The sequence below is a fragment of the Talpa occidentalis genome, unplaced genomic scaffold, assembly GCF_014898055.3.
Source record: "Talpa occidentalis isolate TD23 unplaced genomic scaffold, MPIMG_talOcc4v2.1 talOcc4.17, whole genome shotgun sequence".
Classification (NCBI taxonomy): Eukaryota; Metazoa; Chordata; class Mammalia; order Eulipotyphla; family Talpidae; genus Talpa; species Talpa occidentalis.
Genome location: NW_023601754.1, coordinates 48,165,890 through 48,191,373, shown reverse-complemented (window position 1 = coordinate 48,191,373; position 25,484 = coordinate 48,165,890). Strand labels below are relative to the sequence as shown.

Sequence of the window (25,484 nt, the reverse complement as noted above, 5' to 3'; positions counted from 1 at the left end):
TTGTAAGAAAACAGGTTTTTAATTTTCTGGTTTAAGAAGAAATAAAATTATCTACTGTATTATGCAAAGATAGACATTGTCCTGAGTAGTACAAATACTGCCCACACATTTTGGGGCATGAGAAAAGAGAAAAGCAAATGTTCCAGTTTGCTCATAAGAGACACAATTGCCACTGCTAAGATCAGAGCCCAGTTTAAAGACATGTTCTCTGAAGATAAAAAACAAAACATTAGGGGCCTCCCTGGTGGCGCAAAGGGTTAAGACACAGCCTATGAAGCTATCCACTGCAGCTGAAGCACGAATTTGGTTCACCCACCAGGGAACAACCCACATGCGCAGCAGACCTCTCCTGACTGGCCTGCTGCCGCCCTCAGCAGTGCACTTTCATCAATCTGCTTGTTCTGTTCCCCACTCTGTCTCTGGTGAGTCTCCTCACCCCCGACACCTCTGGCCTGTACCCCAACTCTTATATGCATCAATCAATCAATCAGTCTTTAAAAACAAAAACAAAACTTTACCATTTCTGAAAAGTGATTTCAAGAAAAAAATTGTCACGGGCTTAATAAATTATGCAATTTTTATAAAACAACACTGAATTCCCCAGAGTGATAGAGTTTTTTAAAGTAGATCTATGTTTACACTGCTCAACAATGTTGACAGGACTATATTTTTCAGTTAACCAAGCCTGAGGGTAAAAGAGAACCAAGATTTTAGATTACCTCAACAGTCTATTTGTCATCCAGAACTAGTAAAAGCAGTTTAAGAATCCTTGAGTCTTGACTGCAGATAAAAAAAAAATTAGTTTGGTTTTACAGAAGTACACTACTGATATTCTTAAAGCAAGTCATTACAGCACATAACATTTTTCTAAGATACCTCTCTCATACCTTCAACACTTTTTTTTTGTTGCCTTCCTATTGTGCACCATTTTTTTTTTTAAAGATAGCCAATTTTGCAATTGTAAAATCAAGGCTACCTGTGACAGGAGGGCTAAAACCAAATAGGGCAATTTCAAACATTGAGAGGACTTGACACAACTGGAGCGTGACCCACCACTGACAGGAACATCAATGGGTGCAGCCATCTTGGCAAGGTTGGTGCAGTCTAATTAAGTTAAACCCCCAACCTAACACATGACACCTGCATAGCCCCAAGAAACCAAAACTGTTGACACACGGTTGTGTCCACAAAGGTTCCACAGCATTTTTATTCATAACGGTGAAACATTGACAGCAACTCAAAAGCCCCTGAAGAATGAAGAGAAAGGGAATATTATGCAGTAAGGAAGGGGAATTATTTACACATCCAAGAGATTGGACGGATCTTGAGGACAACTGGCTGTGTGGGATAAAGGCCTAGCTCAAAGATTACAGATGTGATTTCACCTCAATGACATTCTTGAGATGACAAAAGTCAGACTGTAAGTGAACTGACAGGTGGTCACCAGGGTAGGGGGGTAACTATAAAGGGGCACACACACAGGCTATTTCTTTGTGTTGTTGCAATAATTCTGCACCCTGGTTGGGGTGGAACTGACAGAAATCTATCTGTGATAAAAATCTCTCAGAACTCTACCAACAAAACACAAATTAACACATGCAAAAATGAGTGTAATGCAAAGAGGTCTATAGTTTCTTTAATAGTATCGAGGCCATTTTATTGGTTTCGATGGTACATTCTGGTTAGGTAAGATAATATTACTGAAGAAACAGAGTAAAGATACTCAGGTACGCTGTGTATTTCATAATTGGAGCTGAAGATTATTTAAAAACAAATTGTAGAAAAATCATATTTAAGGTGTTTTGGGGAACTACTTAATGCTACTTATAAACTTGGATAAATACAGCTAAGTATGTTGATTGCTTGATGCATATATTCCTTTTTCTTTTGAAGTATACCTGACTTAAGGAGATAAATTAAGAGCTTAAGAAGTGCAAGAGTGGATCCCATTATGAATCGGGGTGGGCAGGGAACACCCCTACGTTGTATGTAACATTGAAATTTCATCTGTGATGAGAACAGTCCACATTTACGTAACTCTCCTGCCCACCTGCGACTATGAAGGTGTCTCTTTTTTCTTTCTCCTTTTCCTAATAAAGCTGTCCTTTTAAAATATTACAGGAGAGACGGAAAGAGGGAGGTAATAGCCCACTTTTAAATGATCAAATCACTGAGCATATGGCTCAAAATATCCTATTCCAAAATGGCTATCAGGTGCAGTTTAGATTTGTGATGGCAAACTCTCAAGTGTACAACATTTCCATGGCAATCTGTCATAGACTCTAATATTTTGCTGGTTATCCCACTTAAGTGCGCTTAAGTTTTGTTTCTGTGCGGACTTATGACAAATGACAAGGCAGAATGTATAAAGTCCTGCCATATTCCTCACCACCTGAAAACAGAGAACAACGGTAGAAGTTTCATTTCTAAGCAAAGGTTTTCCCACAGTCATTCTATTGCTACTGTGTCTGAGCTCACTGTCTGTATGATTATTGGGATCCCTGATGAGAGAGGTTCTTAACCCTCTGGCATTCTAGTCTTTCATTCCTAAGATTTATCTCAGTATGTGCATTTCAGACATAATGAGAAATGTTTCAAGACTTTCTATATTGCATGTATCCATGTTTCTCCTGTTCACTTTGACACAGGATGTGAAGGTAATTCACTGATCACTGAAGGCACTAACAAATCCTCTGCATTCATTAAATTTCATGCCTATGCAAATGCATAGGAAATTATGAAAACCCAGCTGCAGGCTAATCTACACGGGCTATGTTCAAGTGTGCTAGGTGTATTCTCCAAACCATCACGGTGCATCCCCTGTGTGAGTTCACTTGTATGTATTGAGTTGCCTGCCAAGGATTATGTACTTTGATTTCCACATTTTTCTCCTTCTCATTTTTAATAAGGATAGACAGATGACAGGTTACCCTCAATGAACCCACAGGGTGTTCACTTTTATAAGCCTTTTGATGTATAGTCGGTGCTGAATTCATGTTGAGGAGTATTCTCACATTGATTGCATACATCGTTTGTCTGCTAGACAAATTCCCTGGTGGGTAATGAGACTGATAATACAGGAGATTGATTTTCCATCCTCAGTAGATATGAGTAAATCTATCCCAGGTGAAAGCTCTGTCCTTGTACAAGGTATATTTTCTTCCTGAAGGTGTGACTTTGTTCATTGCATTACTATGGTTTGTTTCCATTATGAGTTCGCTGATGTACAATAAGATTTCTCTTTGAGGAGAAGCCCTTTCCACATTCACTGCACAGAAAAGGTTTCTCTCCCGTATGAGTTCGCTGATGAACAGTTAGACGGCTTTTCACAGAGAAGCCTTTACCGCAGTCATCACATGCGTAAGGTTTTTCTCCAGTGTGAATTTGCTGATGTAAAACAAGCTCAGTTTCCATGGCAAAGGCTTTCCCGCATTCACTGCATATATAGGATTTCTCTCCTGTATGAATCTGCTGATGTACGATAAGATAGCGTTTCATGGTGAAGCCTTTCCCACAGTCACTGCACAGAAAGGGTTTCTCTCCGGTATGAGTTCGCTGATGTACCACAAGGTTGCTCTTAAAGGCAAAACCTTTTCCACATTTATTGCATACATAGGGTTTCTCTCCGGTATGAGTTCGCTGATGTAACATCAGTCCACTATTTACAATGAAACCTTTCCCACATTCATTGCATCTGTAAGGCTTCTCTCCAGTATGTGTTCGCTGATGTACCACCAGCCGACTCTTCAAGGGGAAGCCTTTCCCACATTCACTGCAGGTGTAGGGTTTCTCTCCAGTATGAGTGCGCTGATGTACAATAAGCCTGCTCTTCACAGTGAAGCCTTTTCCACATTCACTACATACGTGGGATTTCTCTACCGTATGATTTCTCTGATGTACAATGAGATTACTTTTCCTGGGGAAACCTTTTCCACACTCACTGCATACATAGGGTTTCTCTCCAGTATGCGTTCGCTGGTGTTCGACCAGACGACTCTTCATGATGAAACCTTTCCCACATTCATTGCATATATACGGTTTCTCTCCTGTATGATTTCGTTGGTGTATGAGGACATAGTGCTTTGTGGTGAAGCTTTTCCCACATTCACTGCAGGTGAAGGGTTTCTCTCCTGTATGAGTTCGCTGATGTATGACGAGCATGCTCTTCCCAGTGAAGCCTTTCCCACAATCACTGCACACATAGCACTTCTCTCCAGTATGATTTCGCTGATGTACAATGAGATTATGCTTCCCAGGGAAACCTTTTCCACACTCACTACATACATAGGGTTTCTCTCCAGTATGAGTTCGCTGGTGTTCGATCAGACGACTCTTCATAGTGAAGACTTTTCCACAATCAGAACATATAAGGGATTTCTCTCTTTTATGAATTCTCTGATGTTCATTGAGCCTGGACTTTCTGGAAAACACTTTTGCACATAGGCTGCATCCATAAGGTTTCTCTCCTGTATGAACTCTCTGATGATCAGTGAGCTGAGACTTCTTAATGAAGCCTTTTCCACATTCACTGCATACATGGGTTTTCTTTATTTCATGAGCTTTCTGATGTTTAATGACTTGGGGCTTATTGCTAGTGAGGTTTGCACTTGCAGAGAATTTAACTGCAGGATGAAATCCTTCATGCTGACCATACAGAAATGATTTCCCATCTGCATTACATTTAGTAGAGTTTTTACTTTCATAGCTTTTGTTCTGGTTGACTAAACTTGAGTTTGATTTCAAAGTTTTTATGTGTAATTCAAACGTACCATTTTTCCTGACAGGAAAATGACTTTTACTTCGAGGACTAGTATTTCCAAATGCACTGTGTCCATGGTATTGTTCCATATCTCTCAGCATTCTTTGATTTTCCAAGTGACCCTGCAGATGATGATCAATGTTGCCAGTTTCTAGTAAAGGAGAGCACAATGAATTCTTTCATAAACTGTTTTGAAATAAAACTGTTCAAAATATTCCTTGATAGTTTAAAAATATGGAAATATTTTTAGTCCTGTTTAGTGACGACCCTATGTATAATAGTACAAAAGAAATGCCAGGTATAAATGTTCCTTATTCCTTACACATTGATAGAAACACAGTAATATCAACAAAAAAAAGGAGGAAGAAGTTGGTGTATTCATAAGTTTAGGCAGTTGACAACCTGTGTAGATATGGCTACTTTCTAAATAAGAGCTTGCAAAACACGCAGAGAATAAAATAGAAGTTGTTGTTACAGAAATGAAGGGGTTTACCGGACTACTATTCCACAGAACACAGAAAGACACCAGACCAGAAGTAGAAACAGATCCAAAATGATGAGGATTTCATCTGCTTTCCAAAACTACTGAATGGCTCCCACATACGAGGCACTAAGCTGATGTTTAGAGTATATAAAATACACTTTATTTTCACTGATTTTTTAATCACGTTAGGGAAAAGTGGGTAAAAGGAAGGCAAAAAAGAAGGGTGTTGGAGTGTGTTAAATATGGTCTGAAGGAGCAGTGGACACGCTGGAAAGTAGAGGGAACCAGGATGTATTTGTATAAAGAAAAGGACAAGATAAAACGGTGGGTTCAGTGAGAAGAGTGGTTAATAAAAAAGAATTAAGGATTACTTAACAATATGGCTCAAGCCACTGGGTAGGTACAAAAGCTGAGACTATAGAAATGAGCCGAACTTCTGGAGGGGGTAGAGACTAAAGACTAAAGGTCAGCCACGGGTCAACATGTGACTGAACCCCAGAAAAACTCTGGCCACCAATGCTCAAGTGAGCTTCCCTGATTGGCTAAACTCTGTGTATTTTTTTTTTAAAGATTTATTTATTTATTTATATAAGCACTGGGGTACAGTCAGAAGCACAGGAGGGTGAGAGAATTCACCAGAGCCAGAGGGGAAAGCAGAGCAGGCAGAATGATGAAGTACACTGCTGAGGGGAGCAGCGGGCGCGGCAGGAGAGGTCTGTGCGCCATGTAGGACCCTCGCCCGGCGGCCGGGGATCAAACCTGCGCTGCAGAGGCTGCTGGCAGCTACCCAAACCAGCACTCAACCACTGCACCACCGGGGAGACCCTAAACTGTGTGTATTGTCATACATCATGGTGTGGGGTGGTAACACCATTCATGAGTACAGAAGCTCCATATGTGGACAATTCTCAGTCTCCACTTTACCCAAGAATTCCACTCCTGGGTAGATAACTCGAGAAAAATGAAAACATATGATCAGGAAAAGTGGAAATAATCCAATGTCTCTCAATAGATGAAAGATCAAATAAAATCTGGTACATCTATACAAAGGAGTATTATTTGGCAATCAAAAGGAATGAATGACTACACATGTGAAAAACAGAAGAATGTCAAGAACACGCTAACTCAAAGAAGTCAAACATAAAATAGCATATATCTGATGATTTTATTTACAGGAAATATCCAAAATGGGTGTCTACAGAAAGCAAATTAGTGATTGCCTAGGACTGGGGGCTTGGGAGGAAATGTTATTTTAAGGGGTGATGTGATGAAAATTGTCCAAAGTCAATTGTGGTGATGGATACAGAGTTGTTACTACACAGCCAAGCACTGAGTTGTATGCTTTGTGTTGGTATATAAATGCTCTCAATAAGGCTGTTCAAAAAATAAGAATGCGAGAACAAATACAATAGGACATGAATCAAAGGAGAATCAGAAATGTCAAGCGCAAGTAAACAGAGGTAGGTGTGTGATGATCCTATCTGGGCTAGAATTGATAGAGGGTGTAGAACAGTCTTTTCTAGTGAATCAGTCAAGAGACAGCAGAGACCTTGTTCACACCGTAGGTGTGAACACTTGAGATGACAAGCATGGACAGGACGAGCTGGACTGTAGTGAAGGAAATCAAATGGGGGACAGGTTTTTTGTCGGGGGTGGGGGGCAATTCCTATTCCTTACACAAGAACTCATGTCAGAAGCCAGTTACCACATTAGGCCATATTAGGGGAGATATTGATTTGGAGTCTCATCCAGAGAACAGAAAGAGCTAAAGGAAAGTTTTAGGGATTAAGAATACAGGAAAGAAAATAGAAAATGAAGCCACTGAAGAATCTCAGAGTGAGAGGAATAAAGGAAAAGGATTAACATCCAGGAGGAGCCTCGGCCGCTGTGAGGGGCCACACAGAAGGCAGGGGAAGCCAGGATTTCCCAGTGAGGAGAATGCAGTCATCAGAAAAGAGTGATAAGTCCGGCGGTTCTCTGGAGCCTGGATGGTCGAAGGAAGTGGGCAACCCTGCAGCAGGTTCAGAGGAAGGGGTACTGTGGAGGCCCAGGAAGAAAAAGGGAGCAACAAAGGAACTAAAGTCAAGAAACCGCATAAAATAAGCACACTGAGGTCTCTGGAGAGAACAGGAGGTTATATTTTCCTCTAAAGACTTACAAGGAAAGCTCTGCTAAGGGAAGTGGGACCCGCTGTTTACCTCACTCGCCCTCACAGCCTCTCACTGACTAGAATCTGAGCTCCCAAGTTGGACAGAAGTCTGGGTACCTGGAGTACTGGCCTCTGCAGTGAGGGCAGCGCCATGACCCTGAGCCCAGAAGTCCAGGGAGTCCTACGTGGGCAAAACGAACTGGATCCAGAGCACCCCACCAGCCCCCAGGGAACTGGAGCACTGGTAGCTGGGGTAGAAACCCCCACATCGGTGTGGATGCAGTACCAGTACAAACAGCACATGGCCCTGGACACCCTTCACCCAGAGGCAGCACAGGAACCGAGATCCCGCCATGCAGAGCACCCCAGTGGCTTCCAAGTGTGAGCAGCTAAGCAGGAAAGGCTCTGCTGGCCCTCGGGCCACAGCCTGTCCTCACCCATGGACACCAGGTGGCTGTAGGTCTCCAGCATCACCTCCCGGTACAGGGACTTCTGCGCGGGGGCCAGGAGCCGCCACTCCTCCGGGCTGAAGCACACGGCCACGTCGGCGAAGGTCAGCTGGGCCTGTCACAGAGAATCCGGGTTAGTGTGAGATGCTCTTTCACTGCTTCCTAACGGTACAAAGGAAGTTGTCAAGCCCTGCCCAGCCACAGCCTGACCTGCTCCCAGTGTGGATTTTCCTATAAATACACATAGTTTTTAACACTCCCCCAAGCAGCTCCTGTGTCCTACAAGTCACCTCAACTCTGACACTGTCTACCCTGAAGTGTAAACATGAGACAACTGGAGGGAAAAGAAAAACTGTTGAGGATTGGGCTGAGGTCTGTGGCTGCTGGCAGACTCTGCCCTTGACCTTTAGATCCCAGACACGCTGGGAGCGTAAAGTCAACAAGACAATTGCACACCAAGTGCACTCCCAGGAGTCTTCACAGACACAGCAAGGACAGATTAAGGGAGGGGCCTGTGCCATCTCCTCCACAGGGATGGCCTCTCTGAAGTGGCCAGAGGCTGGAGGCTGAGGGTACAGTGCAATGGAGGGTCCCATCTGGAGGACCTGAGGCTAGAACAGCTCAGTGGGGAGCAGCTTAGAGATAGTGAGGCTGGTGACCTCCTCACACCTCTGTTTTCCAGCAGGATCGTAGGAGGTCCTCAAACAAGCCACTTTCGGAGAAAAACCCAGGTAGAGGTAAGGCTTGTCCTGTGAGTACCTTGTTCTGGCGCCCTGAAAAAATTGTTCCTGCTGGGCCTCCCCGGTGGCGCAGCAGTTGAGCGCTGGGCTATGAGGCTGCCCGCAGCCTCTGCAGTGCCGGTTCAATCCCTGGCCCCTGGCGAGGGTCCCACATGGGGCAAAGACCTCTCCTGATGCGCCCGCTGCTCCCCTCAGCAGTGTACTTCGGTCCTTCTGCCTGTTCTGCTCCCCGCTCTGGCTCTGGTGAATTCTCTCACCCTCCGCGCTTCTGACTGTACCCGGTTCTTGTATAAATAAATAAATCTTTAAAAAAAAAAATTGTGTCTCCTGAGTTTGTGTGGTCTGTTTCCCCAGGGGTGTCTCTGAGGAACCCTGTCAGAAGAGAGGTAGAAAACCGGCCCCTGCCTGGATTTGGAGACCACCGATCCAAACTGTCAGGACACCCTGACATCCTGTGAGGGTGGGCCTGCCTTCTCCTCACAGCCACTGCACGTCACATATACCATATGGAGAACCTCACTGCACGTCATGTATACACACACACACAGAGCTCATTACACATAGCCCAGAGCATGAGCCGCTGGCTGCCATGGATCTCAGATGCAAGCTGACACCAGAGGCCCCTTCTGTCAACCCAGAAGACCCTTCAACTACCCATGACGAACCCACATTAGCCACTTTCTAGGAGTAACATGAATCTTACATCCTGGCTTCGACTTTGGATGAGGTTGGCTTTAGATTCCACATTTGGGGCCTCCCTAGTGGCGCAAGGGTTATTCTCAGCACTATGAAGCTAAAAGCAACCACCACGACCTGAGTTCAATCCCCGGCCAGGGAGTTGGCCCACATGGTGCAGCAGACCTCTCCTGTCTCCCCGCTGCTCTCCTCAGCAATGTATTTCAGTCAATCCACCTGTTCTATTCCAGCTTTTGTATGCATAAATAAAATCTGTAAAAAAGTTACGGAAAAAAAAAAAAGAGGGACTCCCTGGTGGCACAAGGGGTTAAAGGGTTAAGCAGCACACTATGAAGCAATCCACAGCCTCTGCAGAACAAGTTTGATCCCTGGCTGGCCAGGGAGCAACCCACATGGCGCAGCAGACCTCTCCTGCCTCACCTGCTGCTCCCCTCAGCAGTTTGCTTCAGTCAGTCTGCCTGTTCTGCTCCCCACTCTGTCTCTGGTGAATCCTCTCACCCTCCTGAACATCTGGCCTGTAATGCAGTTCTTGTATACATGAATAAATCTTTAAAAAAAAAAAAGAGAACCGGGGTAAAGGCCAGAGGTGTGAGGGTGGTGGTGAGAGGATTCACCAGAGACAGAGTAGGGAACAGAACAGGCAGATTGAATGAAATACACTTCTGAGAGGAGCAGCAGGCAATTCAGGGGAGGTCTGCTGCACTGGCTGCAGACAGCCTCATAGGTTGCATCTTAACCCCTTGCGCCACCAGGGAGGCCCCTGTTTTGTTTTGTTTTTTAACAGTCCTCTATAATTATGGAATAAAGGAGAGAACAGAACAAAAATTACCTTTTGGGTATGGATCATTTTCTTCTGTGTTGGGAAACAAACACCAACTGGGGTACTCTGCCTTTGACGCTCCTGAATATGCCCTAAATTTCCAGTTAAGACTCAGCTGTCAGTTGAAAGTGTCTCCATATATGACAGCCTCTAGGTCCACTGGCCACTTTCTTCTTCACTCACTTCTTGTCTCCAGCCAGGACCTGGGGAGTAGAGAGCAAAACTACTTTCAGGGTTCTCCTCCCTCTGGCTGTGTACTCACCTAAACACACGGTTCCCAGTTTTTCTGTCTCTTTTTTTTTGGTTCCCCAAGGATGTCACATCTCTGTCCAATCTAACAGAAGATCCTGACTACGTGGAAGGGGCATGAATGGAAAAGGGAAAATGGCAAAGGAGAATCAGAACAGAACTAAGCTCAGCTGCAGGGAATTTTCAAAACAATTAGAGAAATGAGAACATATGGATGGGTGAGGGTCTGTAAGGTTTTCCTTTAAACTAATTTAGAAATCTTAAATCTTTATATACCCTGTTTATATATAAACTTCAATATGAAGAATCATGAGCACACCTGTCACAGAGAGAGAGAGAGAGAGAGAGAGAGAGAGAGAGAGAGAGAGAAGGAATATGAGCTATAAATACAAAATTTAGAAAACAACTCAAAATTATAAATACTGGGAAAAACAGCAGCCTTTCCATACTCACATATAGAACCTGAAAGGAAATAGGCAGTTCATCACAGGTGGAAGGATAAAAACAGAATCTTAAACAAATAGCTTATTTATTTGAAAAATACTGAATCATTCATCTCCCGCTAGACTTTCATTTCTGCAAGTTTAAAAGGATGGGATTAGGTGGGAAGATGCGGGGAGTCAAAGGGCATTAGAAAATTTGTGGAGAAGGGACTTGGACCTAAAGCTTTTGGAGAAGATTAACGTTTAACAAATCTGTTCCAGCAGCCAAAGTCAGCGCTGAAAATGCGTCCCAGCCAGGGTTCCTGAGAGGCCAAGCCTGCTGCTGTCACACCCTGGAAAAGACACAGCGAGCACCCCAGCGGAGTGATAACAAGCGGACCCTGTCAACTTAAATCACACACAGTGGAAGCTAAAATCAACAAAGCAGCTACCCCCTTCCCTGGTCTCCAAGAAGGGGTGCAAAGAGCCCGGGCAGAGTTGCACTGGCCTTGGGAAGAAGCTGCGCCAGCAACACCAACAAAGTTGTCTTCGGGCAAACACACACCAGGTCCCAGGGATAAGACAGTAAACAGACGTGAATCCTACCGCCCTCTTTGTTTTCCTCAACGCACTGGCACCATCCGAGAGATACAGTAACCTGACACCTCCCCGGGCTTTCTCTGTGAAAATCCTTGAAAATGTAAAATGCTTTCCTAGTAGAATGTGTAAATTCCGCCCGGTGGGGCTCAGCCTTCCCGGAGTCCCTGGAGGCTGATCCATCAGTCTTGACTCTCATAAACTCACTCAGCTTTTGCCTCGAGGTACTGGAGTCACTCATTCCTTTGTCCTCCGAGGACCCTAAACCTGACTGCCAGAGGAGTCAGCGCTTTGCGGACCTAACCCTTATTTCCGGACCCTCAGGAGCCACCACCTAGGCGGAGGCCAACACACCGTCCCTTACATCACTTTCTCTACCCACGACCCACACCCCGACCAGATTCACCCCTGAAGCCGGAGCGACCTCGTCAGGGCCTAACTTACTTCCTAAATGTCTCTTTCAGGGCTTCTCGCCCAGCCCCGGCCCCTAGAGCAAGTCCGACGTGGGTCAGCGGCGCTTTGGCCGCCGTTTCTATGGACAACCGAGGACGGGCTTCCGGCTCTTCCTTATGGCGTCATAGTGCGCGCCGCCGTCGCTCCAGCGCCCTGGGGGCCGCCATCTTGAGACACCGCTGCCGTCTGGAAGGGGAGGCGCCCGTGTTGGGAGCCGGTGATGCTGAGAAGGGTAATTAAAGTAACCCTGGGCACCGCGGTTATTGTGCCACGCTGCCCACCCAAGGCCGTGTAAATTCTCAGGTCGGCCTGACCACAAAGTGAGTAGGGGAGACGCTGCAGTGGGACTGTGGGGCGCGGCCATCTTGGAGGAGGTTTGGGTTCTGTACGGCAGAACCAACACCCTCGGGCGCTCTACTGAGAACTGTCAGGTTGAAGTGCTTTTGGAGGCACATCAAGAGTTGGAAAAGTGGGATGGCATGGGGAGCAGAGGGTTGCAGCGACCCCCCAAACGAGTAGAAACAATAGACGTTGTGAGCCCCTGCTCCATCGTGCCCCTTCCCCAGACCCACGGGAGCGCCTCTGCCCTATAGATTAGTCTCCATGAACAGCATTTACTGTAGGCGCTCACCTGACGTCTGTCACGCAGCATGCTTGTTTTGAGAGGCATCCCAATTTGTAAGTATCAACAGTTGATTCCTTTCAGCCCCTTCGAATGCCATTGTATGGTGTTCCAAAATAAGCGCCATCACTGACCGGATGATGGGCCTTTGCAGTTTTTGGATATTGCAAATGAAACTTCTGTGAACACATACGTGCAAAAAGTTAAATGACATTAAAGAACTGGGTTTCCCATTACCTTATGCTCCCTCATCACCTCACCAAGAGGTCGATGCCTGTATCCACTTCTAGCCCTGCCTCCGCTTGTATTCTCTTGCTCCCCCACAGGCCTGCGTGGGGGGGAGGAAGAGGATCTGGTGATTTTGAATATGAAGCTGTGGCACAGAGGCACCTTCTCCCACTTTGCTTGGTATATTCAACCCCATAGGCCATTAATTCTCAGAATCACCTGATAGTCAGGTAACTGGGGGTCAAAGTAGGAAGTCAAAAATCCTATCCTCTCTGTCATTCCTGTCGTGACTCAATCTCTCACCTGAGTTACTAGAATATTCCCTGTTTACACTTTTGGCCTATTCCAGTTCATCTTCATAGAACAGGTAAGATGATCCTTGTAAAACACAAATTAGTAGTGAAACTTTCCTGTTCTCAGTTGTTCAATGACTGCATTCCAGAACAAGTATCCAGATGGCCATACCTACGTGATTAGAAATAGAAGTTGCAGTGAATTTATCCAATAATCCAGGATTTGTGATGGAAATGAAAGGCAGCTATTGCAGAGCAAATGTCTATTTCTTCTCTAAGCAGAAACTGGTGGGTTTTTTTTTTTTTTTTTTCCTGCAGATTTTATTGGATCAAGAGGAAGACTCTGGGCAGTGAAGGGACAAGAGTCCCCTGAGAAGATTAAGAAGGAAAGAAAAGGAAGGTCACGTTGGATTAAACAGGTCACAGAGATGGGATCTTTGAAATAATGGCAACTCTCAAAGGTGAGAAGTGTGTGAACAAATACTAGATCTTCTCCAGAACAGTCCACGGAAATTACCCTCCTTTTACCTCCTCCATCGTAGACCAAGGTTCTCATGCCTTTTATTTTACTTACCCTGGGGGGTCCTATTCCTTTGCGCTCCCTCTTTTATACTGACGCAGACATTGAGTCTAAAAACTCTATACAAAAAATGTCCTTTGAACAATTCCATTTGCCTCCTAGTTGCTCATTTTTTTAAAGATTTATTTTATTTATTTATGCATAAAAGAGCTAGGGTGTAAGCCAGAGGTGCAGGGGGTGAGAGGAGTCACCAGAGACAGAGTGGGGAACAGAATAGGCAGATCTACTGAAACACACTGCTGAGGGGAGCAGCGGGGAAACAGGAGAGAGAGGTCTGCTGTGCCATGTGGGTCAGCATCCTGGCCCGGGATTGACCTTGTGCTGTAGTGGCTGAGGATAGCTTCACAGTATTGAGACTTAAATCCTTGTGCCACCGGGGAGGCTCTGGTTGCTCATTTTCTACAATGACAAAATGCTGCTTTGTGGTCCACTAACCTTTATCTTCCAAATCAATGTATGAGTCACTTTTCCTTTGCTGGGAAGAATGTGATTTTTACAAACCCACACCATTCAACAGACCGCTCTTTGATGATGAGTGCCACATCTCCACTGTCCGATAAGGCAGTCACCAGTCACATGTCCTCACCTCCCTTTCAAATCTACATAGAATTCATTTCTGTTTTGCTCTGAGCTGGGAAACATAATCATTTATGAATTATCGAAGAGTTTATAACTTAGGTAGAGAGATCATGAACATTTAAAAAAAAATCCATACCCTATTTTCTGTAGGAAAAATTAAGTGAGTCCTTTTCGCCCCCATTTCTCTAAAAAATACGACCCTTGGACAAGAAATGATTGTTACTTACACTGTGTGTCCCTTGCAGCCCAGGTAGATGAGCGCATCTTTTGACTACATCGCTGGAGGGTAAAACTGCCATCTGCATATAATCCATCTTAAAAAAAAAAAAACAAAACAAAACAAGGTAGCTCAAAGGCAACAAGTACTTTTTGTTTAGTCCATCACCGATGTCATCTACATCTAGAAAGGCACCAGATGAAAGCAACAGCAGGTGAAAGTTCTGTAAGAGCGCAGGATGGGGACTGTCTTCTAGGGGAGAAACCTGGCTGAGCTTGAGGTTTTTTTTTTTTTTTTAAAGATTTATTTTATTTATGCATACAAGAACTGGAGTGTAGGTCAGAGGTGTGGGGGGTGATAGGATTCACCAGAGACAGAGTGGGGAGCAGGCAGATTTACTGAAATCCACTGCTGAGGGGAGCAGCGGGGAGACAGGAGAGGTCTGCTGCAACATGTGGGTCAGCTCCCTGGCCGGGGATCGACCTTATGCTGCAGTGGCTGCCAAGAACTTCACAGTGCTGAGACTTAAGCCCTTGCGCCACCAGGGAGGCCCGGAACTTGAGCTTTGCACTGGTCCTTAGGGTCCATTCTGTTTATAAGTTTAAACACGTCCACGGGTATCATGTGACGTGAGTGCTTTAAATTCATTCAGATTCCTTTGGGAGGACTTCATGAGTCTGAAATAACAGACAATACATTTTGACCCAAAGAAATGCAAGAGCTCATCATATGATGTTCCCGTGTGGGAAGAGAAGATTCCTGTCTGTCTCCTCCCCTCACTCCCAAGGGGTGTGTGCATCAAGTTATAACTCACATGCGACACAGATCTTGTTCTTTGAATTAAGGAGTCAGGGACATGTCTCAGGTAGAAGTCTGGGCCAAGGTCTAGTGTCCGAAAGTGTACACCTGGTAGACTTTCTGACGTGTGATGTTAGAAATCACTCCGTCTTCATTTTTTTTTTTTTCATATTTTTTTAAAGATTTATTTATTTATACAAGAACCGGAGTACAGGCCGGATGCACAGGAGGGTGAGAGGATTCACCAGAGACAGAGCAGGAAACAGAACAGGCAGAGTGACTGAAATACACTGCTAAGGGGAGCAGCGGGCGAGACAGGAGAGGCCTGCCACACCATGTGGGTATGTCGCCGGCCAGTCGGGATCAAACCCAGACTGCAGAGGCTGTGGACAGCTTCACAGTGTGGCGCTCAACCGCCTGCGCCACCAGGGAGGCCCCGTCTTCATTTTCATAAAGCTTCTTTGCTTCACAAGTTTTTTGAAATTTTGCTGGAGATGCTCCACAGTTAGTGGGTCCAGAGTTTTATTTCCATGTGGCAAGGGATAAGCCAGACTATACCACTAAACAATCCTGCAACTTCCATCGCCTTCAAAGGCCCAACAGTTCCCCCGGGGTGTGGGCGCTCTGGCCCCTACTGGTCCTATTCCCGGGGAAAAGGACTCTTCCTTGGTCACTGTATTTCTACCGTGTGAGCTCACGGATGGTCCGGGACCTGGAATGCATGGACAGAGCCTAGCGCTCCACAAAGGCTCTCCCAGTCTCTGCATCCACGCGATTTCGCTCAGTAGACACTCGTTGGCCATACAAGGAGCTAGAGGTTTTATTCAAGGATTGTCCACTTTGACTGTATCACCATGTATTCCTGAGTGTTTTGTGTGACACAAAATGTGGCCTAACTGATCACTGAAGGCACTGCCACACTCACTGCATCCAGGAGGTTTCTCTTCTGTGCAGATTCTGTTACCTGCTGACGGTGCACACCTGACCAGCAGCTGGCCCGAGACAGCTGTGTTGTCCTCTGCCGGGAGCCTGCTGACGCGTGACATCTGGGCTGCCACTGTGGGCGTCTGCACAGCCACCACAGCAGGGTTCTTCTTCTCTATGCCATCACTTGAATGTGATGAGTTGTGCCTCTTAGAGAAAGGATTTTCCAACTTGTCTGAGCCTGTATGTTTCTCTCTTGCGTGCAGCATTCCCTTGTGGTAAGCCAGGCATGACAAGTGAGAGAAGGCTTTCCCACAGTCAGAGCACCTGTAGGGTCTCTCTCCTGTGTGGGTTCTCCGATGTCTGTTGAGGCATGACTTATCTCTGAATGCTTTCCCGCAGTCACTGCAGTTATACGGTTTCTCTCCGGTGTGAATTCTCTGATGGTTAATGAGGCCAGACTTGTGCGAACAGGATTTTCCACATTCAGTGCATATGAAGGGCGTCTTTCCAGTGTGAAATCTCTGATGTGATAGGAGGCAAGTTTTTTGGCTGAAGCCTTTTCCACATTCGGTACATACATAAGGTTTCTCCCCAGTGTGAATGCGTCGATGTATAAGGAGATTACCCTTCTGGATGAAGCCCTTCCCACATTCATTGCATCTGTAAGGTTTCTCTCCAGTGTGAGTTCGCTGATGGACAATGAGATTGCCCTTCTGAATGAAGCCTTTTCCACAGTCACTGCATATGTACGACTTCTCTCCTGTATGAGTTTTCTGATGTGCGTTGAGCTGTGATTTCCATCGGAACACCTTGTCACATTCACGGCATTCATAAGGTTTCTCCCCTGTGTGAGTTCTCTGATGTTCGGTGAGCCTAGACTTCCTGGAGAAGGCTTTGTCACAGAGACTGCATCCGTGAGGTTTCTCTCCTGTGTGAACTCTCTCATGATTAACGAGCCGAGACTTCTTGATGAAGCCTTTTCCACATGCATTGCATACATAGGGTTTCTCTCCTGTGTGCGTTTTCTGATGAGTAAGGAGCCGTGACTTCTTGGGGAAGGCTCTGTCACAGTCAGAGCAGTTGTACTGTTTCTCTCTTAAATGGGTTTTCTGATGTTCAGTCAGCCTGGACTTTCTGGAGAAAGCTTTCCCACATTTACCACAGACATGAGGTCTCTCTCCTGTGTGAACTCTCTCATGATCAGCAAGGTGAGACTTCTTGAGGAAGGCTTTCCCACACTCCTTGCATACATGGGGCTTAGCTATCTGCTGAGCTCTTTGATGCTTAACCAATTGTGAATTTGTGTTCACAGTATTTCCACACTCAGGAAACTTAACTTCAGTGTGAAATGGCTCATGCTTTGCATGAAAGAATTTTGCATCTCCATTAATCTCAACCAACCTTTTTATGTCACTATTTCTGTTCCGGTTTGCTAAACTGAAATTTGATTTCAGTCTATTTCCATGTATGTCAAATATATGATGATTTTGCTTGAAAGGAAAATTACTTTTATTCCGATGAACAACATTTCCCAGTGTAGTATGTTTAGGGCATTGTTCTGTTCTCTTTGGACATCTTTGATGTTGCAAGCGTCCCTGTAGGTGACCGTTAACTTTCTCGATACCTAGGAAAGAAGGAAATAAAGACTCCGTGAGCTTGGTAGAAAATAAAACTACTTCACAAATGTCTTTGTGCAGGCTGGCTCGTTACCAACAACACTATGGCCTCAGTTTAAAGAAAATCCAAGTAGATATGTTTGTTACCACTTAGACAAGGATAAAAGGCAATAACATAGATAAAGAAAACAAAAGATAAAAACAGTCAGTATATAAACAAGGTTAGATCATTCAAAATGAGTATGTATAGACTTGGCTGCTTTCTAAGTCTGACCTTGGAAAGCATGCAGAGATAGTAAAATAAAATCAAGATACTGTTAGTTCCAGGCCACAGGAAATAGAGGGATATTTGTTTCAACACATTCATATAGCCACAAATCCTTATTAAAGCATGACTGTACTGGTGATGAAGCCATAGAGACATATTCCTTGCTTTCACGGAGTATATTTTCCAGTTAGGGAGAGCCGGATCAGAAAGCAATGATAAAGCAGGCACACATTGTGAAAAGTGGTTTGTGGGAGCACTGAAGAACAAGATAGAGAAAATCAGAGCTTAATCTGGAGAGAGAACACACAGGATCACTCATGGCTTCAATGATGGGGAGCAATTAATAAGTGTCAAGTTTCATTCCTAATTATTTGACTTGGGCCACTGGTTAGCTGGCCTTTCAGTGAGATGGGGCCTATTATTGTGTAGTGGAATGTGAGCATATGAAGTATGCATTTCAGAGCCTATCAACCTCCAGATGGGTCTCACATGTCCAACAGAAACATGAAGAACTCATCTGGATATGTAAGTCTTGGAAATATTACAGGGGAGTGGATGAGGCCATATTTGGAAAAATGTGACTGAACAAAGGAGTTCTGGACCAAGTTTATAGCTACTGTAACTAACACGAAGAGTTCGGCTTTAAATAGTCCACTGGGAAGGGCCTCCCCTGGTGGTGCAGCGGTTGAGCGCTGGGCTGCGAGGCTGCCCGCAGCCTCTGCAGTGCTGGTTCGTTCCCCGGCCGCCGGCGAGGGTCCCACAAAAAAAAAGGCCACTGGGAAGCACCAGATACCAATCGTGAGACAGGACAGCTGAGGAAGTTCTCTGCCATTAACGAAGACTCGGGCCTAAATGAATTTGCAGCAGGGGGAGGCTGAAGGGAACCATTGAGAGCAGCTCTGCCTCTCACTCTCCCAGCCCAAGTTTTTATCGAAGATAGGAATAAAGGAACAAGAAAATAGCACGCAATTGTGTTTTTGCTTATACAGATGAATAAGTTACTACTGAAAACAAGTTTTCCTGGTTAGCAGGGAACATGCGCAGAAGCCAGCACGTCCTCAGAACAGAAGTCAGTTCTGGAAAGAAGTTCTGTTTGCAGAATTTCTAACATCCTGGGACTCCGCATGCAGAGTGAACAGGTGCTCTCCAAAACTCCAGCTCCCTGCAGGGCCGCAGCTCCCACCTTACCAGCCCTACTCTGAGGGAGATAAGAAGACACAGGTATCAGGAACTATTATCCCAAAAGGGTTTCATGACTAAGGCCCGCCTGACTCCACCACTGGCAGCTGCTGATTAGCTGAATTTGCACCATTCCTCGCTCAGAGTGGTGGCGCTGCAAAACCCAACCTGACCGAGCAGTTGGTTCCCATGACAACCAACCCTCAATCCAGTCCTGCAGCCCTGTCTCATCAGCACACAGAGGCTCTCATCACTCCCGGAGAATGCAAGGGCAGAGCTCTCTTGTCAAGAACTGGAAACCAAAGCCAAACGTGACACAACAGGCTCCTATCACCCCTACACCCAGGAAACTCCAACGGATTTGGGGGCTCCATGCCAGGAACACGGGTCGAGCGTCACACTAGGGGAGTGGCATCTTGTCCGCCACTTTGAACTTGTACACATGCAACAGCTGAACTGTTCACATTTCAGTTCATGATCCCCAAACCCTAATACAATCTTCCTTTAAGAGCCCACACACACAGTAGCTCCCCCTTCTCCGTGGGGGGCTGGCCTTCCCTGGACTCAGTTACCTGCTGCCCCAGTGATGAGAGGGCAACAGCAATCTAAAGAATTAAATACAGTAAAATATTTTCAGAGCGGCCACACACACCTAACCTTTATTGCAGTAGACGGCTGTAGCTATTCTGACGGCTGTAGCTATTCTGTCTTATTACCCAAAGGGGCGAGCAGGTGCCGTGGCCAGAAGTCAGGGCTGCAGTCAAGCATGTCTGCTTGGAGAGCAGCAGCGAGGTGGGAGCGCACGGCAAGGGAAGCAGAAGGGAGAGCAGCGACAGTGTGACAGCGGGTGGAAAACGGGCAGACTGGAGCATTCCAGAAGCCCAGGGTGCAGGGAGGAATCAAGCCCTGGCCGAGACACACAGGGATGGACCCCAAGAAGAGAGAGGGTCCTTGAAACACCCAGGAGAAACAGAGCTCTGCTCCGGCTGCTCCCAGGAGGCTCTGCTTACTCGTGCTCAGACACCCTCACCGGTGGGACACCCCAGCATCACGACCGCCTGGCAGTTCCTCACGCACCTGGACGCACCCGAGCGGGCCTTTCGCTGTCCACTGTCCACGGGCATCCTCGCGTCAGAGTGGAGAGTGCCTGCAGCTCGCTGGCTTGAAACCCTGTGCGCGGGAAATGGCAGCAGAGTCAGGCTCGTCCAGCGGGCGCCAGCACCCACACGTCCTGCTGCAGAGCTGGGCACTGGGCAGAGCTGCGGTGCCGATGCCTGGTTCCACGGTGTGTGGCTTTGCCACGGCGCCGCACAGAGCGGGTGCTCTGAGTCACGGGGCCCCCACAGGAGCAGACCTGTCGGCCCCATTTTCCCAACAGCATGGGTTCACTTCGCGTCTCTGTCACCTTTAGGTGACTCTCGCGACGTTTCAGACTTTTCTGTCTGGCATGGGGTGCTGTGATCAGTGACTATTTGGGGGCCCCACTGACCACGGAAGACAACGCACTTGACGAGCAGACACGCAGTGCTGAATGCGCCACTGGCAGGCAGTCCCCCCACCTCCCGCCCTGACCCGGGGACACACCACGTTGACATGAGGCCAGTGATTAACTCCACAGTGAAAGGTGGAGTCGGGTAACCCTCACATTAAATCCCAAGCTCCTAGCGACACAGGGAGGTGAAGAACACGAGCCGAAAGCTGAGTGGCTGAAAGCCAGGCCTCGCAGGCCCATCAGTTCGCCAAGCTCTGAATGCAAAGGAAAGACTCTTGAAGGGAATTGGAAGTTGCTCCAGTGAACACAGGAACGGTAAGAAAGTGAAAGAGCCTCACTGCTGGTAGGGAGGACCGTCTGAGTGGACAGACAGAAGATCAAACCAGCCCAAATTCCCAAAGCTTGATCCAGAGCAAACCCCAATTCTCTTTGATTCTATGATACTGGGCAAAATGTGAGGCCAGCGGAGGTTGGTGAGGGAAAGGCAGAAGCCCTTCTCACAGAAAAGAGCAGGGGGAGCAGCGAGAGCCCAGGTAGAAGCTGCAGCAACTTGTCCAGAAGGTGGGCTGAAGAGGTGGCCACACAAACACCAAGTTTTCAAGCACACACACGATTTTATAGTGGAAGAAAAAGCCACTAGGACTTTGATAGCTGGAGAGAAGAAGTCAAAGACTGGTTCAAAAGCATCAAAGAACAGGCTGACTCTCTTCCTAGGGGCTAATGCAGCTGCAATTGTAAATTGAAGTCAAAGCTCACTGACCATTCCAAAACTTGTCAGGAACAGAAATTAAAAAATAACAATAACAATCTTGCCTGGGCCTTAAAAATGTTACAGCTACTCTGCCTATATTCTAGAAACAGAGCAGCAAAGCCCAGATGGCAGCACAACTGTTCACAAAACAGTTAACTGAATATTTGAATATTTGATGCACATGATGGAGACCTACTGCTCAGGGAAAAAAAAAAAAAAAGATTCCTCTCAAAATAGTACTGTTCACCGTCAATGCACCTGGTCACCCAAGGGCTCTGATGGAGAGACAGATGAATATTGTCTTCACGCTGTTCACATGATGTTCATTCTGCAGCAAATAGATCAAGAAGTCATTTCAACTGTCAAGTCTCATTATTTAAGAAACACACCTTGTCACGTTATATCTGTTCCCGAGAGTGATTCCTGATGGATCTGGGCAAAGTCAATTGAAAATTTTCTGGGAACAATTCATTCTAGATGCATTAAGGACATTCGTGATTCAAGGCAAGAGGTCAAAATAACAGCATTCCCAGGCATTTGGAAGAAGTTGATTTCAGCCCACAAGGATGATATCAAGAGCGTCAAGACTGCAGAGGAAGGAGGAAGGAAGCAGATGGATGGAAATAGCAAGAGACCTAGAATCAGAAGTGCAGCCGGAAGACATGACTGACTAGCTACCATTTCATGATAAAACTTGAAAGAGAATGAAGATGTGCTCCTTACGGATGCACAAAGTGATTTCCCAAGGTGAAAACTGTTCCTGGTGAGGCAGGGCCATCTCTCACCAGGAACAGTTGCATGCATCAAATATTCAGTTGGGCATCCCCGGTGGCACAGCGGTTGAGTGCTGGGTTGCGAAGCTGCCCACAGTCGCTGTAGTGCTGGTTCCATCCCCGGCCGCCGGGCGAGGGTCCCACATGGCGCGCAGACCTCTCCTGCCATGCCCGCTGCTCCCCACAGCAGTGTACTTCATCAGTCTGCCTGTTCTGCTCTCCGCTCTAGCTCTGGTGAATTCTCTCACCCTCCCGCGCTTCTGACTGTACCCAGTGCTTGTATAAATAAATAAAATAAAACTTTGAAAAAAAATTCAGTTAACTATTTTATGAACAGTTGTGCTACCATCTGGGCTTTGCTGTTCTGTTTCTAGAACATAGGCAGAGTAGCTGCTGAAATGGTGGCAGAGGGTCTAGACTGTGACGTGAACTTAGGGCAAAGCAGGGCCAGGGGCCGAGAGGACTGACTCCGGTTTTGAAAGCAGCTCTGTGGGTGGAATGCGATCAAGCAGGTTGCCTGAGAAACTTTCCATGAAGGGAAGAGTCCTCCCATGCAGCAAACCTCACTGTTGTCTTATTTTAAATAACTGCCAGTCACCAATGAGCACCATGAGCACCAAGGAAAGACCCTCTACCAGCAAAAAGAGTCTGACTTGTGGAAAGCTCAGGTAATAGTGAGCGATTTTTAACAATAAAGCATTTTAAATGAAGAGTTACACTGTTTTAGATGTAACCAAAAATATCAGTGTAACCTGCACATGTACTATAAAACCCACTTCAAGGCCACTTTTGCTCCATGGTGGTGGTCTGGACCTGAACCTGTGGGGTCTCTGAGGTGGTCTGGAAAGGATTTTATTCCCAGAAAGGAGACATTATGTTCTAAGCCAGGGCCATGGAGGGGCCTGAGAATCTCCCCGCTCTTGCACCACACATTCCAGAGCTTTTACCAGCTGAGCAAGAAAGGCCCCTACCGGGCCCTCAGGCCATGGGCCCGTCCTCACCCACAGACACCAGGTGGCTGTAGTTCTCCAGCATCACCTCCCAGTACAGGGCCTTCTGCGCGGGGGCCAGGAGCCGCCATTCCTCCCAGGTGAAGCGCACGGCCACATCCTCCAGGGTCAGCAGGTCCTGTAGGAACACAGTCCTATTTCAGATGGGTGTTTCTCTGGTTATGAATAGAAGGAATGTGGAGGAAGTCGTTCTGCTCATTTTCACCATGGAAGTTACCCCCTATACCCAGGGGTGTTGATTTGTTAAAAACACATTGTTATAGAGGGGAATCTATCTCTGTTCCAAAATCCAGCTCTATTTTTTTTAAAAAGATTTATTTATTCATACATACAAGAACCAGGGTACAGGCCAGAGGCACAGGAGGGTGAGAGGATTCACCAGAGATAGAGCAGGGAACAGAACAGGCAGACTGACGAAGTACACTGCTGAGGGAAGCAGCAGGCGAGACAGGAGAGGTGCCGCGCCATGTGGGAGTCTTGCAGGCTGGCCGGGATCAAACCAGCGCTTCAGAGGCTGCGGACAGCTTCACAGCGCAGCACTCAACCGCCTGCGCCACCATGGGAGGCCCCAAAATCCAGCTCTAGCTAAACATTCTGTGATTGTGCAATTAATCCTTATTCAAAAAACCAGAAGTTTATGTAAGTAACCATGCATAAATACATAAATCTTTAAAAGAAAAAAAAGTTCCTATGACCTTAGACTTGTGACATTCTCTGAGGAAGTGGCCAGCTTTATTCTCAAGGTCAGAGGCCATCATGACCACCTGGACGGCATGGCTGTCAGAGATTACTGGCTATTACCCAAAAGGCAGTGGGGGAACAGCTTATGGAGAGGGGTGGGAACCTCCAGGGACACATTATGCCCCACTCTAGCCACCCCATCATGTGGCTTCCAGGAACAACATACTCCCCATCCCACAATGTTGAAGTCAGAGTCTCAACTTCCTTATGCACAAATTCTGCTTTCCCAATGGGTACCTTTTCTATTCCATTGTCTGACAAAGCCTCACGCCCCCACTGCCCCCCCCCCCAGAAATCAGCCAGGGAAGGAGGGAAAGAATAAAATAAACCCAAAGTCACCTGGTCCTTGATCATTTTTTTCTCTTCCTGGGAGTGGCCAGTACCCTCGATGCTGTGAGTTAAGTCTCTTCTTGAACTGCTCCCCTCAATTTCTGGCTAGGAACCTTAGTCTCCCACCCGGGGGACTCCTGGAGGACATCCAGGTCGCTGCCGCCTCCTCACTTCCCTTGACATAGTGGCTCCTGCAGCCGGGACCTGCGGGGGGAAGGAAGAGAACATTCCTTTAGCGAACACAGCCCCTTGGGCCGGACGCCGTCACTCCCTGGGGCTCATGGCCACCTCTGACTGTCCCTCCCTTTGGCGTCCAGAGGCTACTCCACTGGCGAGTATTTAAGACACGCTCGCGAGATTCCGAATGTGTGGGCACAATCAGACACACACGCGTTAAGAAAGAGAACACAGGAGCGACGCATCTGGGTTTCTCTGCCTTTAAGTCCAGTCGCGCCCCCTGCACTGGTTCGATGTCTTGCACACCCATGTGCACACACAGCTCCATCACAGACGGCACAGCAGAGGCGCGTCTCCTCAGCGGCTGCCCGCCCCGTCTCACCCTGGCAGGCGTTTAGTCACCGCTTCCGACTCCAGCAGGACCGGAAACCTGGGCGTCAGCTGCGCTGTCCAGGAGCACGCGCGGCAGGGCCAGCCCGGCTGCACCCCGAGGCGGCCTGCCCCCCGGGACGAGGCCCCCGTTTGTTCTGGCCGCCACCCCGGGAAGGAGACTTGGTTCCTGTCATTACTCCCCAGAGTTTCAGCCCCAGCATCGCGGGGTGGGGGCGGGGGGCCGCTCACTCAGGCCTTTTCGCTGAGCTTCCAGATCAGACGTCAAAAAGGAAAAAGAAAATGTGCTGTGGCCACACGATGCAGCAGCGTGCAGGTGGACAGAAGCACAAACTGAGGGCAGCTCCTGCGCAAACCTCAACAACCCGGCATGAAGGCATAAAAGGCAGCCACAAGAGACCACGTATTACAGGACCAATTTATAGCAAACGTCCGGGACAGGAGCTTGTCCGAGAAGGGAATCATGGCTGCATGAGGGGTGGTGGGGGGTTTCTTTTGGAGGTGAGGGGGAGGCCCTGAAATTGCCTGCGCTGAGTCATGTAAGCGTGAAGACCCTGAAAACCACTCCGCTGTATGTATGTGAATAATGAAGCCGCTGCTATAAAAAAGGTAGGAGTCACTCTAAACACTACAATATTTAAGGGGACGTGCCTGCAGTTCATCTGGAAATACATTTAGAAAACTTTAAAAAAAAA

General features: G+C 46.9%; 2 protein-coding genes and 1 long non-coding RNA gene across 14 annotated transcripts; 1 reads left to right on the top strand and 2 right to left on the bottom strand.

Moving 5' to 3' along the window:
- Positions 1-5: 5 nt before the first annotated feature.
- Positions 6-23,159, bottom strand: ZNF432 (zinc finger protein 432). 9 transcript variants are annotated; one of them, XM_054697332.1, is made up of 6 exons: positions 23,143-23,159; positions 14,348-14,434; positions 12,450-12,619; positions 10,107-10,300; positions 7,830-7,956; positions 792-4,910 (listed from the first exon to the last, which is right to left on the bottom strand). In XM_054697332.1, the coding sequence occupies exons 4-6, from the start codon at positions 10,122-10,124 to the stop codon at positions 3,193-3,195; spliced, it is 1,863 nt and encodes a 620-aa protein (XP_054553307.1). In that variant the 5' UTR covers positions 10,125-10,300; positions 12,450-12,619; positions 14,348-14,434; positions 23,143-23,159; the 3' UTR covers positions 792-3,192. The 9 variants fall into 9 exon arrangements, with proteins under 9 accessions (XP_054553311.1, XP_054553307.1, XP_054553306.1 ...); XM_054697331.1 differs by lacking the exon at positions 23,143-23,159 and adding an exon at positions 12,972-13,133 and having other exon boundaries at positions 14,348-14,625; XM_054697336.1 differs by lacking the exons at positions 12,450-12,619; positions 14,348-14,434; positions 23,143-23,159 and adding exons at positions 6-780; positions 11,810-12,059 and having other exon boundaries at positions 4,770-4,910.
- Positions 11,968-14,605, top strand: LOC119249692 (uncharacterized). Its single transcript, XR_005126196.1, has 3 exons — positions 11,968-12,138; positions 13,280-13,422; positions 14,366-14,605. It is a non-coding gene; the product is annotated as an uncharacterized LOC119249692 (long non-coding RNA).
- Positions 14,737-24,791, bottom strand: ZNF613 (zinc finger protein 613). 4 transcript variants are annotated; one of them, XM_037517054.2, is made up of 4 exons: positions 24,232-24,791; positions 23,143-23,269; positions 20,203-20,295; positions 14,737-17,686 (listed from the first exon to the last, which is right to left on the bottom strand). In XM_037517054.2, exons 1-4 carry the CDS (start codon positions 24,244-24,246, stop codon positions 15,960-15,962), a joined length of 1,962 nt encoding a protein of 653 aa, XP_037372951.1. In that variant the 5' UTR covers positions 24,247-24,791; the 3' UTR covers positions 14,737-15,959. The 4 variants fall into 4 exon arrangements, with proteins under 4 accessions (XP_037372951.1, XP_037372953.1, XP_037372952.1 ...); XM_037517058.1 differs by lacking the exon at positions 14,737-17,686 and adding an exon at positions 19,125-19,144; XM_037517056.2 differs by lacking the exon at positions 20,203-20,295.
- Positions 24,792-25,484: the final 693 nt, after the last annotated feature.

What these genes read in the sequence shown, in the direction of transcription:
- ZNF432 (XM_054697332.1), bottom strand. An exon ending in CAGCCACCTGGTGTCCATGG is followed by an intron (nt 4,911 to 7,829) that starts GTGAGGACAGGC and finishes CTCCTTTACTAG; the next exon opens with AAACTGGCAACATTGATCAT.
- ZNF613 (XM_037517054.2), bottom strand. An exon ending in CAGCCACCTGGTGTCTGTGG is followed by an intron (nt 20,296 to 23,142) that starts GTGAGGACGGGC and finishes TCCCGCGCACAG; the next exon opens with GGTTTCAAGCCAGCGAGCTG. An exon ending in GCCCGCTCGGGTGCGTCCAG is followed by an intron (nt 17,687 to 20,202) that starts GTGCGTGAGGAA and finishes CTTCTTTCCTAG; the next exon opens with GTATCGAGAAAGTTAACGGT.